The sequence below is a fragment of the Euprymna scolopes genome, chromosome 40, assembly GCF_053919585.1.
Source record: "Euprymna scolopes isolate OS-2025 chromosome 40, ASM5391958v1, whole genome shotgun sequence".
Taxonomy (NCBI): domain Eukaryota; kingdom Metazoa; phylum Mollusca; class Cephalopoda; order Sepiida; family Sepiolidae; genus Euprymna; species Euprymna scolopes.
The window spans coordinates 17,113,476-17,132,913 of record NC_136521.1 but is presented as its reverse complement, the minus strand read 5'-3'; the positions used below and the strand labels follow the sequence as shown (position 1 = coordinate 17,132,913).

Genomic DNA, 19,438 nt, shown 5'->3' with positions numbered 1-19,438 from the left:
AGGTCCGAACAGAATTAAGTTCCCTTAAGTGGGTAATATTCAATAGGCGTCCTTGGATAGGTAAACGCCTACCTGTTCATTAGCGCTAATAACTTGATTGACCTGAGAGTATAAATACGAAGTAATTCGTGTCTTGGTCGTCAGAGAAGACTTACAATCGCTCAAACCACAACAGCTTGTTCTCCCTTTGGTAGTCACCAATTCGAAAACCACTCCACTATGCCTTACACCCTCCATTACTTCAATGGCCGCGGACGTGCCGAGTGCATGCGTATGATGTTCCATATGGCCGGCGTCAAATACATGGACAAGAGATACGAATTCTCCGATTGGGATCGTTGCAGGAATGGTAAGCAATTGTTATTAACTTTACGCTTTTTATTTCTCTGAATTTAGCTATGATATAATAATATATTGAAAAATAAGTGTCGTCTATCTAATATGAAACCTTGATGATAATAATGAGTACCTAGATGTGTAACCCTGTGGGTATAGTAATTGCTGAATATAACAAAGCTGACGTGGATGAACCGTTTGAAACATTAATTTTGCTCAGTTTACAGTAGCCCCAGCATAGACGTTTGAAAGTAGAACATACGTCTGATGAAGGTAGTTTTCCGAAAAATAACAACACGGTTACTCCATCTGACAACAACAACACACAGATCTCTCTCCCTCTCCCCCCTCTCTCTCTCTCTCTCTCCCTCCCTCTCATATATATATTAAGGATGGGACGAGTCCAATATGTTTCCCGATTCCGATACAATTACCGATTCGTGCTAATTCCCAATTCCGATACAATTACCGATTCCGTGCTAATTCCCGATTTCGATACAATTACAGATTCCGATTCCTGTTCTTTATAAATCCGTAATTATTTAACTATAAGATTGCTATTTTCTCCGATTTTCGTAAAAACATGTTAAATATGCAGATTTTTTTCGTAATCGTCAAAATGTCACTTGTAGAGGGTGATATATCGATTTTAGCCTTATTGGCAATTTAAGATAATAAATATTTATTATTTTATCATTATTACCAGTAATTGAATATTTTCATTAAAATAAAAACAATTAAAAGAATCGTTTTGGCATCGAAAATAGGCATTAATTTTTCCGATTCCGATACCGATTCCGATACCTCCAAATATTCTGATTTTTTAAATTCCCGATTCTGATTCCAATTAATCGTCCCAGCACTAATATATATATATATATATATATATATATATATATATATATATATATATATATATATATATATATATAAGGCTGATTGTCTGTGTGTGTATGTGTGTGTCTATGTGTGTGTCTGGTCACGAATAGGCTCCTTGCATTTTTTATTACTCTTTTGCAGTGGTTGCTGGCAGTCCTGAAAACAGTTTTAGTTTCAGTACATCTATTACGTTGGTAGCTATGGAAAACGTGATTTCTGTGCGCGATGGCAGCGGCACATTCTGGAGAGAACCATGACTGGCTGTTTGGTTTTTGTCGGAATTCTTTGGATTAGTATGAATCGGTCTATGCCTACAATTAACTATTCGGTCAGGTCTGATACTATAGAGGACACATCCTTTTTAAATATGAAATGCAGAGGTTGATCAGATATAAATGTAATTTCCCCGATTTCTTAAAACAACCTTAAGTTTCAAATGATAAAATTGTAAATGTCCGTTTAATATTTTAGACGCTAAAAACAGAAACAAAAACACACTCACACACAAAAGAAAAAGAAAAAGAAAATAGAGAACGTGTGCATACTAAATTGCCTCTTTTCTTTTGCTAGACACTTCTGTGATGATGAAACTTCTCAAATGCATTTGCTACGTTAGATTGTACAAGAGTTAATTTTTGATCCGACTGTTCTATCTTTACGCGGATATTTTCGAATATCGATTTTTAATACTAATCAAGGGCATTCTAATAAAAAAAATCTTAGACAAATAAAGTAAATTTGTGTGAAATAAAAAAAATCGAGATAGCCTTTTCAGAATCCGTAGGGATCGAACTCAGACACACATAATGTGCTTTATAAATATATACATATATATATATGTGTGTGGGTGTGTATGTATGTGTGCGTGTGTGTGTGAGTATATGTAAATCTGTATTTGCCTTGTAATACAGGGTGGGCCAAAATAAGGGTCCTATTTTTAAAAATTCATAAATTCATGTAAGTTTTAAGAAGTGTTTTTCGGCCCAAATTTGTTTTGTTTATTTCAAAAATATCTCGGAAGGGTCAGTCTACACACATATAAAGTTTGGTGAATTTAACTTTTATTTCGTGGAAGTTATTCAAATTTAAAGATAGGACCCTTATTTTGGCCCACCCTTTATATACACCCTCCCATCATACGTATTATGACGATTTTTTTTTGAATTCTCATCATGTTTGGCTGTTATGTCAACACGGGGCGCTAATTAATGTTTCGTACTAAACGTTTATCATTCAATACTGGAATCTTTACACTATATATATATATATATATATATATATATATATATATATATATATATATACACATATATATATATATTTAGAAAAGGAGGAAAGAAAAGAAACAAAACAACACAATGAAGATGGAGTATACCTCCGAAATATATTTGTGATAAATTTCAAACAAGTAAAATATTTGTTTATTTTCCTAATATTACGTTGTGATTTGCTTTCAAGCGCACTTGATGCGTATTTTATTTTATTCAAATTAAAACAACGTTTCCATTGAACTCTCATTCTTGACGTTATTCTCGCGTTACCTAAGCACAGTTCAAACATTTCAAAATACAACCGCCAGATACGATGAGGGGCTCTATACACACTCCTTTCTCCAACTTTACAACATGGAAAGGAAGAAGAAAAGGAGAAAAAAAGAAACAAAACATTACACTGAAGATGGAGTATACCTCCGAAATACATTTGTGATAAATTTAAAACAAGTAAAATATTTGTTTATTTTCCTAATATTACGTTGTGATTTGGTTTCAAGCGCACTTGGTGCGTATTTTATCATATATATATATATATATATATATATATATATATATATATATATATAGTCTTTGAAGTTTTTAACTTTTAAAACTATACAAAAAAAATATTTTTTATCATTCGTTAGAAAACCATCTAGTCAGTAAATCATTTAATCACCTGCAATCACTGCAACAACTCGCTCTCGAATTTACTATAATACCAATAATTTATTTTTCAAGGGATCATCAGTTGTTTACCATGAAACACTGTTTATATATATATATATATATATCCCTGTTGAGAGTTATGTCAAAAAAAAGCCGATCAACCAGAAAATGGTCCGTAGAAATTTAACTATACTACTAGTTTCTGACGAATGAGTTTAAAGTATATGAAACTTCAAATTTATACTTCTATTCCAGATTTTCCTTGTAATTACCTGCCCTGTCTGCAGATGGACAATGGTTACATGATGCCTGAGACAATGGCCATTTGCAGGTACATGGCCCGTGAATACAGTAAGTAGCTGATTTATATATTTAGCAATTTTAATTATTTTATAAAGTAAAGGCAACTAATAATTTTCAGAATTGATAAAATCATTAATTTTCACGATTTCATGAATTTTTTTACGGATTAAAAATACAAGCTAATTAATATAAACTTCAAATATGAATGTATTCGATCATCTTACATTGTTGAGTATAACTGTTCATTTTTGCTATTTATAGATTTTTATCCTAGCAACTCCATGGACATGATGAGGTGTGACTACATCAGCGATTGCTTCTATGAAATCATGCACGATTACATGAGGTACTACCATTGGAAGAACGGAAACTTCAGGGTGAGTCAGTTATTTTTAGTAAAGATCTCTAATCGAAATAATTCATGTCCGGAAAATTATTGTAATTTTAAAAATCATTTCAAAGATGTAAATTTCATGCATTTTAACCATCCGCAAACGGGCAATTCTACGGCTCTATAACTTTTGACAAAATTTGACATAGCGATAACAGTTATTGTAAGCCGGTGCCTTTACCGTCTAGACCGCAGAATCTATATCTAAATACTGTAGTACCATTAAGATACGTGATTGTGTCACGGTTTCTAGATTATAAATTATTCAATCGGTAGATCCTATTTATTAAAAAATAAGATAGAAGTAAATAAGACACTACGAAATACAGATACGCAAATTTACCGTTCGTAGTTTTTACCTTTTATCCATTTTTTAATAAATAGGATATCCCGATCACCGATCACAAACGCAATGTAAAAAAAACAATGATGTCGCTTTTGGGGCGTACGTGAAACTAAAATATACGTTCTATGTCATCTGGCAAGGATCAAATGGTAGTATCTGTCATATCTAAAGAGTGTATAATGATATGTGGGGTTCAATTCGTGCCGGGCGTTCATATAATGGAAATGTGTCACAGACTTCTATAAGGATATTGGAGATAAACCGTAATAATCAGATACATTGTGACACTACATTAATCAAATTATATAGATAAATACTTTGACCCTTTAAAGAAAAAGTTTACAATAATATTGCCACATCATGAACAACAGCAATATATTACATCTGAAAAATGCCGCTGGGAATTTTCCACAGGTACCGTTAGCATTGTTAGAATTACGGAATTCTTTATTATAATCGTTCAACTCATTAAGAAATAAGAGAGAGAGGGGGGAGCATTTTTTCGTAAAGATCTATCGTGAAATGTGGATTAAATTAATAAATTAAAATTTATGTAAATGAGTGGGAAATTATTTTATAAAAATAGAATCAGGACACAATTTAATAATTCATTGAATATAATAATTTCATTGAATAATGATAATTCAATTATTATTTAAATTTAATAATAAGAATATAATAATTTAATAATTCATTGAATAATGATAATTCATTTATAATTTAATAATAATAATTCATTGAATAATAATTTCATTGAATATAATAATTTAATAATTCATTGAATAATACTAATTCATTTATAATTTAATAATATTTATTTAAATTTAATAATAAGAATATAATAATTTAATAATTCATTTAATAATAATAATTCATTGAATAATAATTTCATTGAATATAATAATTTAATAATTCATTGAATCTGCCATATTTATAAAAGAATTATTAATAGGTGTTTAAATTTAAATTTATGTAAATGGGTGGAAAATTATTTTATAAAAAAAATCAGGACAAAATTTAATAATTCATTGAATCGGCCATATTTATTTTACAAATGAATATGGCCGAATCAAGCGGCCTATATAGTATCTTGATACAGCTTTACTGATTAATTTTTATCTTTATTTTTACTAGCATGTTGCATTGCTTATCCATTATTCTATAAACTATTTATCCATTTTATCTGAAACATTTATTATATATTTACATCTCTCACATATCTATGAGAGGAAAGTACGAAAAGGAAGTATTTGAAGAAATAAAATAACTAATTAAAATGTTTCTTATTTAAATTTATAGGAAAATGATTCATTTTGCCAGATTGACAAACAAGTAATAATTTAAATTATATATAACTTACGAAAAATCTATAAATATGTAGTATGAATGTAGTGCCCATAGTAATACCATTAAAAAACATTACACTAGCATATTACATTCATTAACCCTTGGCCTTGAGTGGCCTTCGGACCTTGATAAGTAGTGACTAACAAAGAAAAATATTTGGCAACGCATGTTCGTGTTACAAAAGATAGCATGAGTTTTTTTCCCGCTAATTAGTTGTAAATTGATGTAAATTGTGACTTAACGCTTTCGATATGAATATTTTTATTAAAAAAAAATGAAACGACGGCTTTTAATTTCTAATTATTTATACATTTCAGAGTTATAAAAAATAACTCCGAATATATTGTAGGTACACATATCTCAGAAAACGCTTGGTCAGGACAGTTAGTTTATATATATATATATATATATATATATATATATATATATATATATATATATATATATAAGACATTTTGTATTCGTACACGTCAACACACAGGAAATAAATATAGAAAAGATATAAACATCTATATATTCTTCGTATTGATTTTTTATTCATTATATATAATGTGTGTGTGTGTGTGTGCATATTGTAACTTCGTTCAACAAGATACACTGTACTTCGTATCCCCAGCATTAACAGCTTCACAAGATTTTAATGTTAACGTAGAGAAAGAGAAAGAGAGAGAGAGAAGAGGGGATATATATATATATATATATATATATATATATATATATATATATATATATATAGATAGATAGATAGATAGAGAGAGACAGACAGACAGACAGACAGACAGACAGAAATATCGAGTGAGATAGAGAGAGAGAGAGAGAGAGAGAAAGATCGTGAGAAAGAGAGAGATGGGAGTATCAGAAAATATTTGCCTGTTGGGAAAGTATGTTTAAAGTGACTTTAAAGTCACTATTTATTAAGGCCAGGAGGACACTCAAGAATAAGGGTTGAGTGTTACTGATAACGCAATGATGTTCAGTAATGATGGAAGTGTCGTAGGGATTAGATATTTAAGACGTGTCAACAAGACCTTATTTACATAGGACTTGAAAAAAGACCAAGTTATAGTCAGCTGCGAAGCATCTCCACGATATTTTGTTCCATAGACAGAGACAGTTCTACGGAAGAAGATCTAATCGTGGAATTTACGTTTAGTTTAGCTACAGATGGACAATAAGGGAAATTGTTGGCGATTGTTGTAACTAAACGATTATTTGTTATAAAACTTTTACAGGGGGGAGTATTATAGATCGACGTACTGTTTCTTATATTTAACGATTAAAAGATTTTTGTATGTCGATTTCGCATAACACTTCCGTTATTCAATCTTTATCATTATTTACAAATGTTTCTAACTATTTCTCTTTCTTTTCGTGCAGTACAACATGAACGATTGGGGATTCGGTGGTGACAGCATGTGCGGCAATTATGAGGTAAGTCACATTTCATTTTAAAAAATATTTCAATTGAATTGATGAAATTCTAGAAATGTTAGAATGGTCTAATACGGTTTTCGTCGAAGACAATAATTGATTCGTGTCTATTTTCTTTTGATTTTAGAACTACATGTACTGGAGATACATGAACACCTTCAACAGAATCATGCCCTTCATGGAGAGGTCTCTGTGCATGCGCAACGGCGGAAACATGTGGTTCATGGGAGATCAGGTTCGTATAAACTTTAATAAACGACATAGCTGATTATCTTTCCGACACACTAACATACATGCATATGTATATAAAATACTAATTGTAGTTTACTTGAATCATTGTTATTATAGAAAACGATATGTACGTTCGAAGTAGTCATAATTAATTTGGTAATTCAACATTAGATATCGAGTAATTGGCTTATACTTTAGTACGGTGCTATCTTTTCTTCATCAAGTGTAGAGATGTTTTATTCGCCAACTATGGTCAAATAGTCCCACTACATTGTGGATGTCTTGGAAAAGGCAATACTAAAGGAGTAAACGCTGACTAAAAATCCGTAAATGACCAAGTTATCTCTGAATATCTCTACTCTGATCTTGAGCACGTGGTGCAATGGAGAAACGGGTGGCTCGTTTATTTTTAATGCATATAAAACCAAGCTTTAATCTTTCCATCATCAATGCGCTGACGCCCGTCTGGCATAAATTGTAATGAATGGCTCTCGTCTTGGGTAGACTCCATGTTTTTAAAAGCTTCCGGGTCTGATCTTTATTACTGATCTGAAATTGAACACGTACATCAAATCCGTTGCCAAGGTCGCTGGAAAAATGGAAGGATCATTCTTCCGCTCCAGTAGATATCTCAATATCGATGCAATTTTCTATCTCTATCAGAGCCAAGTACTTCCAATGATGAAGTACTGTTGCCACATCCGGACAGGAGCTACTAGAAGCAGCTTATCCTGCTTTGACAAAGTTCAAAATAAACTTCGTAGCCTAGTAAGGGATGTTCTTTTCACTTCCTTGCAACCTCTTTTCCACAGAAGAGACGTTGCGAGCCTGTTTCTTCTGGCACGTTATTTTCATGGCAAGTGTTCTTCTGACCTCCAATGTATAGTCCCCCATTGCAAAACTTTCACGAGAAACACTTGTCTAGCTGAACCCACTATCACTAATTTCCCCAACTCTCTATCTGTACCTAACCCCAAACCTAGATTCCATTAACAAAGCTTCTTTATTAAAACTGCGCGCCTATGGAACTGTCTTCCGTTTCCCTGGTTTCCAGCTGACTACAATATTGTCGTCTTCAAGTCCAATGTAAACAAGTTCGTTATGAGTCGCGCCCTTAAGTAATTCAATTTATCAAATTTCCACTACTATGATTACTACGATATTGTTCCATTGACTACTGTACACTCACTAACCCTTATCCTCAAGTGGCCGATAGGCCTTGATAGTAGTGACGCTTTAGTAAAAAAAAAATTCCGATAGGCAGATGGTGAAACATGGTAACACCTTTCTGGCAACTCCTGCAGCTGCGCTGGCTCAGACCGTATTGGCTTGCCTTTCCATCATATTTTGTCTGCAACGACGAGGAGGGATTGGTCCAGGTAACTGGGCAAACGTAGGCCTCCTTATCACTCGCCCAAGCCTGTATTCGAAAAACCAATCACAGCTTCGAATTGTATAGCCTCATCAGATGCTGCAGTGCACCAGACAAGATGGCAAATTCCATTGTCTTATTAGCCAAAAGTTGCCATCAGTTGTTTTATAACTTAACTGCCCGATATTTTCTGCAAGAGATCTTCGAGAAGGCACGTGGAATTATCGTCGCCTCCGTTCAGTCTCGAAAAACAATGGATACTCCGTCTAAGAGTAGTTGCGCGTGTAATTGTGAGGCAAGGGTTATGTAATCGCCAACCACACCTCTTCTGAATTGGCACTGCTTCAATCCAGTGGCAAGGAGACGATCAGGACGGCTGGAAACAATGCCAAGCTAAGTAAAGAGCGCATATAGCACCTGGAATTCCCGCATGGTCACCCACTTTTGCACTGACTGGGCTCAACGTTGCTTAACTTCAGTGATCTAACGGGAACAGGTGTGTCACAATCTCTGGAACTTCTGTAAACTATTAACAACAAAACTTGTCTAACTCCAACCATTACAAATAATTTCCCTTTTCTCCGCTTTCATAAGCAATGTTCCTCTCTAAGAATTAGCCGCCTGTGGAACACATACCGCAGCGGTTCTTTCCAGCTGACTACAATATTTAAACGTCTAAATAATTTAAATTATCAATTAACTTTACAGGCCACCTGCTAATTAACTTGGTCTATTAATGACCGTCATTTTTATTTTCATTGTTTTCGTTTAAATTTTATTTACAAACTAACAGGGGGGTATACCCAACCTTGACTCGTCGTAAAATACGCTTAAATATATTTTAATTTATGCATATTTCGTATTTATTATTTCAGAGACATTACTATATATGTATATATATATACATATATATATACATATATATATATATATATATATATATATATATATATATAATAAAGATAATACAAATTTTAAAAATATTAATGGTTTCCATCAACTAGAATCGAAACCAAAACATATAGCGCCCCAGCCGCGTTCCCTGCCGTATGAGTAATCAACAGATAAATAAGCAAAGATTAAAAAAAAAAATGAACAACTTCAAGCTATGAATTATTTTGCGCAAAATTAATAGAAATATGTTGACAAGCTGAAATGAAAATTTTGCATTTCAACTTACCGACATATTTCTATACGCGTTATTCATCCATCCAACCACTTTTTACTCGTTCTAAACCACTCTTAGTGTAGGATTACTATTTCCTGTTAGATTATCGGTCCTGCTATTTATATAGACTGTTTTAAAAAATAAGTCATGTAATTATTCACAGACGGATTACTTAAAATATCGGCCATGTTTATCTGTCGCTAGATTGTTATGTTATGGGCTTTATATCTGATTAGTTTGCTTACATTTTTCTTAAGTTGGATTTATATTTTTAGTTTCGGTTTCATTTTAATCCGTATTTCTTTCTTCTGTTATTAGTATATCATGTTACCGTCAAGACACGTTCGTTTCTTTTTTTTTACACAGTGATCACCACTTATCAAGGCCCGGAAGCCACTCAGGGATAAGGGTTATTGCAAGTACATTACGTTAGTGTGGAGATTCGATGAAGTGTTTACTTAAGGGGGCGGTTCACTAGGAATTTGTTAACATTGGACTTGAAGACATCCAAGTTGTAATTCTGTGGGAAGCAGGCAGACGGAACAGAGTTCCACAGGCGTGCAGTTCTAAGAAAGAAGCTTTGTTCATGGAATCCGCGTTTTGTTTTATGACAATTGACAAAATCTATTTTGATAAATAACGAAATTCTATTAAAGATGTTCTTACGAGCTTGACAATTTGGTTAACTTTTTTTCTTTTTTTTATTTTCTTTTGATCTAAAATTGCCACATGGACCATTAAAAACAAATAATAAACGGAGTCTGGCGCATCCATAGCTAAGATTAAGATTGAAACGACCATGTTGATAAGTACCGGATCTTAAGAGATATATCTGTCATGTTGGTTAGTTTTTGTTTTGTACAGTTTGATTTTTATTTTTGACCGTGGGTTTAACCTGTATTTCTTTCTTTCTTCTTCCAGATGATGTGGTGTGACATGATGTTCTACTGTTGTATGGAGATGATGTACAATTCCTACCCCAACATGTTCAGCAACTACCCCAGAATGATGGGTCTCTACAACCGTTTCTACAACTACCCAAGAATGGCCGGTTACTTTAAGAACCGTTGCAACTCTATGTGGTAAATGTACGCAAGAATTCAAAAGACTACGTCCAAATGACAAGAAATATTTTGATGAACAAATTGGTTTAAAGAGACTTTTTTTTTACAAAATAAATATCAATCATTTGAGTTTGACATTTTTTAATAAAAACATTTTTTATAAATTAGTGTTTTTTTTGTGTTATTTTCTAAACGTTTCTATTTGAACACGTGCAATTAAAAGAGAGAATTAAATGCTGAAGAAATACAGTAACGTGAAAGATATTTATATTTTAACGGTTTATTTATTTATTATTAAAGTTTGAAATTGATGACGACTAAAACTATATATTTTTTTTCTCATAAAACTTATTTTAGTTGAAAATCCGACACGTTTTATCTCGCTTCCTTAGCGTATCAAAGAACAGTTTTATCTTTTAATTTATTATGCGTTCTTATTAACAACTTATTGGTCTTCTACACAAAGCATATACTGTACTTTAGGGTAACTGCGCCAAATCCGGGGGTAATTGCGGCAACTAAAAAAAAAGTGCACTTTAAAGCGTGGTTGCCAAAAGAGCACTTTTAGCTAGTTGGCGCATTTGCTCGAGTCGCAATTATCCAAAAGTACGGTGAGTAATTTTATTTTCATGGATTAATGTTTAAACGATGTTTTAATTCATTATTATGAATTTTATTTAAACCATGATTTAGTGAAAAAAATAACAAATCTTTTGGGTGTTCATGTTACAAATGAAAGCTACGTCATAACAATATAATAAACAAGTAGGTGTAAGCTCTAAATACCAAACAAAAAGAAAAACAAACAAACAAAAAAACAAACAAACAAACAAAAAACAAAACAAAAAAACAACAAAAAACAACAACAATACAAAAAAACAACAACAACCAAAAACAACAAAAACAAACTATAGTTCAAGTTCATAAACACGTCTATGTCTTTTCAGCATTTTTCATTTCATCGTTTCACTTTTTTTTTTTTAAATTTTCTTCCTTTGAAGATTGTAACGCTGGGTATGGGGCAGCCAAACCAGCTGCCAACATTGCCCCGCTTTTTATTGAAACCAACCGAGAGCTCTTTTTAGTATCCTCGCTGTTCCCTAAAGTGCAATGGTTTGTTCTCTTTTTCACTTGGTTCACCAGGAATTTTAGTTAGGTAGGACTTCAGGTTCTTCTTCATAAGCCCTGTGGCACCTATGATAACTGATATGATTGATATCTCCTTAAGATTCCAGTTTCTTTTCATATCATACATGAGACCTTGGTATTTGGTCTGTTTCTCTCTTTCAGCTCTGTCCAGACCGCTATCATTAGGGACACTCACTTTAATCAAGGTTGCAACCTTCTCTGACTTATGATGTAACGTGCTATGTTTATGACGTGTTTTATTATTTCGGTATTAAGACAGAGAAGACACTGTATCGAAATAATAACGTGATTATTTACCTAATCTCAACATGGGGAAAGAGGAAGGTCGTGTTATAACTTTTCTGTACTTTTACCTAACTATTTAATCAACAAAAGATATCGCAAAACTTGAATTTGCCTAAAAAATACTATTAAAAATAGCACGGTACATTCGCTACATAAGCACAATTATTTCTTTAAAAAACATGTGTTTAGTTAGTTTACGAATGAGGTCAAAACTCATTCTACTAAATAATTTTCGTGACTCAAATAGGAATTTCAAGTATTTATTGGATGAAATAAGCTATATTAAAAAAACAAACAAACAAAAAAAACAAAAACAAACAGAGCTTATATCTCGGTTTTTCTATTTTGCTTAAAATCTCATTACTAGCGCCGTGACAAAATATTCGTTTCATTCTTTTGACTCTCAAGACACAGTAAGCCACAGTCGATCAACCGAGAACTACATCAGTCTATAGCATGTAAGATATTAATGGATAAATACTCAAGAGTCAAAACAATGAAAATAATATGCTGTTGTCACAGCCCTACTCATTATATGTTCTAAAATCCTTAGTGTGTGTAGTACTATTTCGTTGTATCGCAAATTAATTTGAATTCGGTACCATTCAAAACCCTTATTTAGACACAAGTGTTAATTTTTGAAGAAAAATATAAATCAACCCCAAAAGGGGTGCTTTTTTACACCTAAAACATCCCAGGGCTCAAGCCCCAAAATTTTTCCAGGGTAAAATATTACGTTTCCAGATGTATATTCATATGGTCTTACTTTTAGGGTAATTTTGAGCAAAATCTAAGGGTCGGAAAATATTTTATTGTAAGATACCAAGATGAGAGCGATAGTCCAAACAATCAAAATTAATACCAATCCTCATCTGAAAAAAAAAAAAAAATGTAAAACAATTTATTTTACCGGAATTTATAGAAGTTTTGTTCAAATAAAAACGAAATAAATTTGAAAACTTTAGAACACCGAGTAATGCTGATAAATTTTTGATTAAATGAAATCAAATGAATAATTTGCCGAATTGCTGCGTTAATTCCTATTTCAGTCACACAAAGTCTTTAGAGTGCAATGATTTTGGCATTTCTTCCAAACAAATTATTTCTACTTAAACCATGTTTATTATTATTATTATTATTATTATTATTATTATTATTATTATTATTATTATTATTATTATTATTATTATTATTATTATAATAATAATAATAATAATAATAATAATGATAAAAATAATAATAATAATAATAATAATAATAATAAAAATAATAATAATAATAATAATAAAAATAATAATAAAAATAATAATAAAAATAATAATAATAATAATAATAATAATAATAACAATAATAATAATAATAAAAATAATAATAATAATAATAATAATAATAATAATAAAAATAATAATAATAATAATAATAATAATAATAATAATAATAATAATAATAATGATAACTTAAAAAGAGTAAGTTATAGCGGGTTGGCACTTATGTATGATGCGGCTCGAGATACACAGTTGCCAGACTATGATCATTTTTCAAGAAGAAAAAAAGGCCAAATTAAAAAATGAAGCCACACCTTTTTGCGATAAACAGGCAATTGGTGTTTCTATATTATTGAATTTCGTCAAACAAATGGTATCTACGTAATTGTCATGTCGAAAATATTAACATATCCAAAAAATTACGAAAAACCAGGAGATAAAAAAATGTATTTTTGTATTTACTGATCCGCGCTGAAATAATAAAGTTCATATTTAGAAAACTATTATTTACGGCATTTGATATGCTGCCATACATGTCATCAGCATAAATGTCTACGAATGATCTAAGGGTGTGATTTATAAAATGATTGATGTAGATCATGAAGAGAGTTGGACTCAGGATGAACCTCTAAGAGCCGCCAGCATTAACACCACGAGCTTCTGATTTTTGCCCATCAACCACTACTCTTATGAACCTACCACAGAGAAATGATTAAATAATTGAAAGACATTTCCTGCTATACCATAGTTGGAGATCATGTGAAGTAGACCTTATGCCATACCCTATCAAAGGCCATACCCTATCAAAGAGCAATTGTCCTAGAAAAAAAGCCTCCGCCGAGAGATTCGATACTCTTAGGAGATATAATCGTAAGAACATCTGCACTAGATCTAGCAGAACGAAAACCATATTGCATGGTACTAAGAAGGTTATATATTTTTTTATTGTTTTATTTTTCTTGACCGACGCACAATAACTATAACTAAAAGAGGATCTTAAAGGTCAACACGGGGATCTCGCTTGATGTAAACATAATTTTTTTCTACATTTTGACATACACATTTTGTCTATATTAAAAAGGCCTCACAAACTTTATTCGGGAAAATTTAATAACGTTATTATTGAACATGTAATCATGTGATTATTAAATTTTAGGATGGAAGCACAGATTGCTTAAAAAAACAGTCCTCTGACATGCTCATACGAGGGGCGTGCAATAAGTAATGCCCCTGACCCACTTTCCATAGCAGTAGAGCAACGGAACTTGGCACAGTTATTAGTCTTTCTCTACATAGGAACCACCCAGAGTTATGCATTTCTCCCATCGTTTGATGCAGCTCTTTTTAGAGGACTCAAGGTTCGTCCTCCAACCACGACGTGACTTCAGAAATCAAGGCTGCATCATCTGGGAAACGCTTTCCTTTCAAAAATAACTTCATGGCTGGGAAGAGGTGAAAGTCAGAGGGTGCAAGGTCAGGAGAGTAGGGAGGATGGGGAAATATTTCATAACCATACGCCCGTGCTTCTGATCTAGCCACATGCGAGTTGTGGACCAGAGCGTTGTCCTGCAGGAGGAGGGTACCTTTGCTGATCTTGCCCCGCCTCTTGATTTTGATAGCTTCCCTTAATTTCCTAAAAAGTGAAGCATAATAGACTCCTGTCTATTGCCAGGAAATCTATCATCATTATTTCGTCCTGTTCCTAGAAGACAGTGAGCATGACCTTGTCAGCGGACGGCTGCACCCTTGCCTTATTTGGAGGTGGTGAGTCCAAGTGCTTCCACTGCATTGACTGGACTTTGGTCTCTGGATCATAGGGATAGACCCAGGTTTCATCCTGTGTAATCAGTCTTTTGAAAATATTGACTCATCTTCTTGGCACATCTCCAAATTCATCCTCGATCATTCGACGCGTTCTCGCTTCTGGAATGGTGTGAGCAACCTGGGAATCCATCTGGCAGACACCTTATGCATATGCAAATGGTCATGAATGATAGTTTCCACAGACCTTGTACTAATCTTGGCATCTTGGTCTATTTAGCGAATAGTAATACGCCGATCTTCCAAAATGACAGCCTCAACTTGACGGACAGATGCCTATTCAATGGCAGAAGGGGGCGACCAGGTCTGGGAGCTGTTTCCACAAACTTCCGGCCATGTTTGAATTCACAATGCCAGCGTTTTACAAGGTCACATGATGGGGCATTATCACCATAAGTTTCTTTCATTTCATCAAAAATCTCCTGTGGTGTGCGTCCTTTCAAATACAAAAACCGAATCACTGCTCGACATTCAACAGGCTCCATTTCACACCGGACTCAGTTCAAACACCTGTAAAACAGAAACCAGAATTAGTTCAGATCTGTAATTTGCCATATAACCCGTAGAGATATAAATCATTACACATACAAAATTTCAACTAGATCAAATAACTGAAAGTGGGACAGGGGTATTACTTATTGTACGGCCCTCGTAATGGCTTTCAAAACAATAACATTATAATTATTTCAGCACGGTAAAGATTGCCAAGATTAAGTTTGGGGCAGATATTTTTACAATCCGCTCCCCAAAATGGAGTGTCTATTCGGTTCTTAACAGGGGTAGGTTGGGGGATGTCCATTCCGAAATCCATTCTTACCATGAGGATTTGGGGGGGTGTTTATTCCAAAAGGCGTCTTAACATGAGGAGGTTGGGGGTGGGGGATGGCGGTTGAGGGTTAGATAATACCAACATCTGTACTTTAACTTTTTACGAGGAGGAGGGGCATGCTTCCACCGGGCAACACTAGTTAACAGGTCCTGCTAGTATAATAATAGATACGAAATCTGCATTAATCCAAATATAATTAAGCATATTTTACGACCGAGCAATGTCAGGCAACCAGCTAGTATATATATATATATATATATATATATATATATATATATATATATATATATATATATATATATACAGAAAGTTTAGATGAGATAAGTCATCGTTATTTTCGGTTTCAAAGCTGATAAAGGGACCGTTTTAGATGCCCATATCAAACTCTCTTTAGCCGATACTCAATTAGAAACATACACATACATTACGAGATCTCGTTCAAATCTCGATTTTTTGAAAAAAATAAATATCCAAAGATTAAAATTTAAACAAATTCCGTTTAATGTTATGGGCGCTAAAGATACGAAAATAAAAAGAAGAAAAAAGAAAGTAAAAAAGAAAAAGAAAAGAAAAGGAAAAATCGTATATCCTTCAAATATTTCTGTTATTTGTTATTCTAATATATTTGAAGCGTTTTTCGCGTCGTCTATGAAAAAATATTTTCTTTTTAAACTATTAATCTAACATTTTTGCCGGTCTTAAACAGAATTATTTTATTCTAACTCAATTTCTAACTAGTCTAAGGGAGATAAGTTTGTATAAGTCTGAAAATTAATTCAAATTGATAATGATTATCTATATATTAATACGATAGCGTGTGTATTCTTTTGTGTGTCACGCTTACACCCGGATCGTTTAATTGTTACGTTCTTCTATTTCTATAAATACTTTTACCAAGAATTCTTCATAAGTTTTGGTTTCGGTTTCGACTATAACTGATGGCACTTAAATAATCTTTTTTTTTAAATAAATTATTTTATCAAGAATTCTTCATAAGTTTTGGTTTCAGTTTTGATTATGCCCGAAGGGACTCAAGTTATATATATATATATATATATATATATATATATATATATATATATATATATATATATTCATAAGTTTTTATTTCAGTTTCGATTCTAGCTAATGCATCCAAGTAATATGGATATATATTTTTTATTATTGAAATCGCAACTTTATAACATATAAAAATCGTAAGAACATTAACTCTATAATAATATATATGAAATCTTCAAGAATTAAAATATCATATTTAAGCGAACTTTACGACCGGGCTTTACCGGGCGTTCGTACTAGCTTAGATATATACTTTTGCAGTTTTAACAAAAAAGCTACAATAATATCAGAGCGTCTTCATTTACACTGAACATCTACAGAATGCCAACATAAATATATTACATATAAATGAGTCCTCTGTGGAATTTCCACAGGTCTCGTTAGTTTTTATTATTCTTATTTAATTTTGTTCTTCTTCTACTTGTACTATGTTTATATTTCTTCACTCGCCTTTTTTATATTCCTTCACTCGCTTTATTTTCTTTTTCTTTTATCATAAAAAAAAACTAGACACCTCAAAAGCCTGTGGATCTGCTTTTATCTCGGCTTGTACTATTAAAAAATGCTCCTCTGAGGTTGCTCCAGCTCTCTCCAAACTTTTAAAAAAATGCCTTAATAAATCTTGCTTCCCTGACTGTTATAAAACTTTTATAGTGGTTCCAGTTTACAAGCATTCTTGCGAAAGAACTGACCCATTAAATTATCACCCCATTAGCCTTCTCCCGCTTTTCGCCAAAATATTTGAGTCTATACTTTATCCAGCTCTAATCCACCACCTTACAGTAGCTAAACTTCTGTCTGACCATCAATATTGAGTTAGACAAGCCCGTTCTGTTGAAGATATCCTAATTGTAATCTCTGAGTGTATATTCCATGCAATAGATAAAGCAGGGGAAGGGGGGACAGTGGCCCTAGATATATCTAAGGCTTTTGACAGGGTATTGCACGATGGTCTTCTCATCAAACTATGATTCTATGGTATTACTGGACCAATACTGACCATAATAAAATCCTTCTTAAATAAGAGAAGAATCCATGTCGTCCTTGATGGTCGTACAATATGATATAAATGCGTGTTTTTCTGAAAGGTCGATCCTTTGACCTTTATTATTCCTGATATTCGTAAATGACCTTTCCTGATAAAACTGTCTCTGAAATGGGCGTATTTGCTGACGGTACCACACGCTTTGTAACGGGCACGAGAGGAAAACGAATGAACACATGATGGACACCCTAGAGGAAGATCTCCAACCTGGAATGAAGACAAAAATTAATGGTCACATTCAATGCTGTCAAGACTAAGTTCGTTTCTTTTAATAATAACAAGAAATCTTCTTATCCACCAATAGCTATGGTTAAAGATACATTACTTGAAAGAACCATTCAAACTCTTCGGCTTAACGTTCACAGGGAACATGATTTGAAACAGATATATCGAGAGCATTGCCAAGGCTGCCGCGAGCAAGGTAAGTTTCTCTACCGTGCAAGACAGTTACTTTTTTGTTTATTTCATTTTCACCCCAGACAAGGCACATTGCCACTTTGGTGTGGGGGGCTATTATCAGGAGCAACAGCTACTGGGTTCTTTGTAGGGAGTTAGGCAGCAAGATGTCGGTTCACGTTACACTTAATCTTCTGAATGTCAGTAAAGTTGGGGAAGCAGGCACCTGGAAAGGAATTCCAAAGTCTAGCAGTTCTGAGGAAGAAGCTACTGGAGTAGAAAGCTCTTTTACATCTCAGGATCTCTACTGTATGGGGGTGGGATTTAGCTACCAATTGGTTTGTCGAGGGTGTTTACATCGTGGAGGCACAAGTGCTTGCAGTTCGTCAGAGTATTCACCATTAAAATACTTGTAGAACTGGCAGATGGATGCAACATTTCGTCGATGGGACAGAGGCTGAAGCTTAGACGACAGTTCAGGACCTATCAAGTTGGCGACTCTCTTTTGAACCTTGTCTAGGAGCGAGATACAAATAGCAGATGCACCAGCCCAAATATGACAACAATACTCCATACTTAGACGAATGGTGGCCTTATAGAAGTACAGGATACTTTCGGGTGTTAGTAGTTTTCTAGCACGGTAGAGAGAGCATATCTTCTTAGCAGCGGTTCTGACAATGCTTTCGATGTAATTGTTCCATTTTATGTTTCCTTTGAACGTTAGGCCAAGGAGTTTAAAAGATGTACTTGCAGATAAAGAGTCTTTGGCCATTGCTATTGTTGGTAGAGAAGGTTTCTT

At 33.2% G+C, this 19,438-nt stretch overlaps 1 protein-coding gene across 1 annotated transcript; it reads left to right on the top strand.

Annotated features, from left to right (window-relative positions):
* Positions 1-219: 219 nt before the first annotated feature.
* LOC145265327 (S-crystallin SL20-1-like) lies at positions 220-10,812 on the top strand. Its single transcript, XM_080121096.1, has 6 exons — positions 220-349; positions 3,393-3,488; positions 3,702-3,817; positions 6,902-6,955; positions 7,083-7,190; positions 10,648-10,812. Exons 1-6 carry the CDS (start codon positions 220-222, stop codon positions 10,810-10,812), a joined length of 669 nt encoding a protein of 222 aa, XP_079977222.1.
* Positions 10,813-19,438: the final 8,626 nt, after the last annotated feature.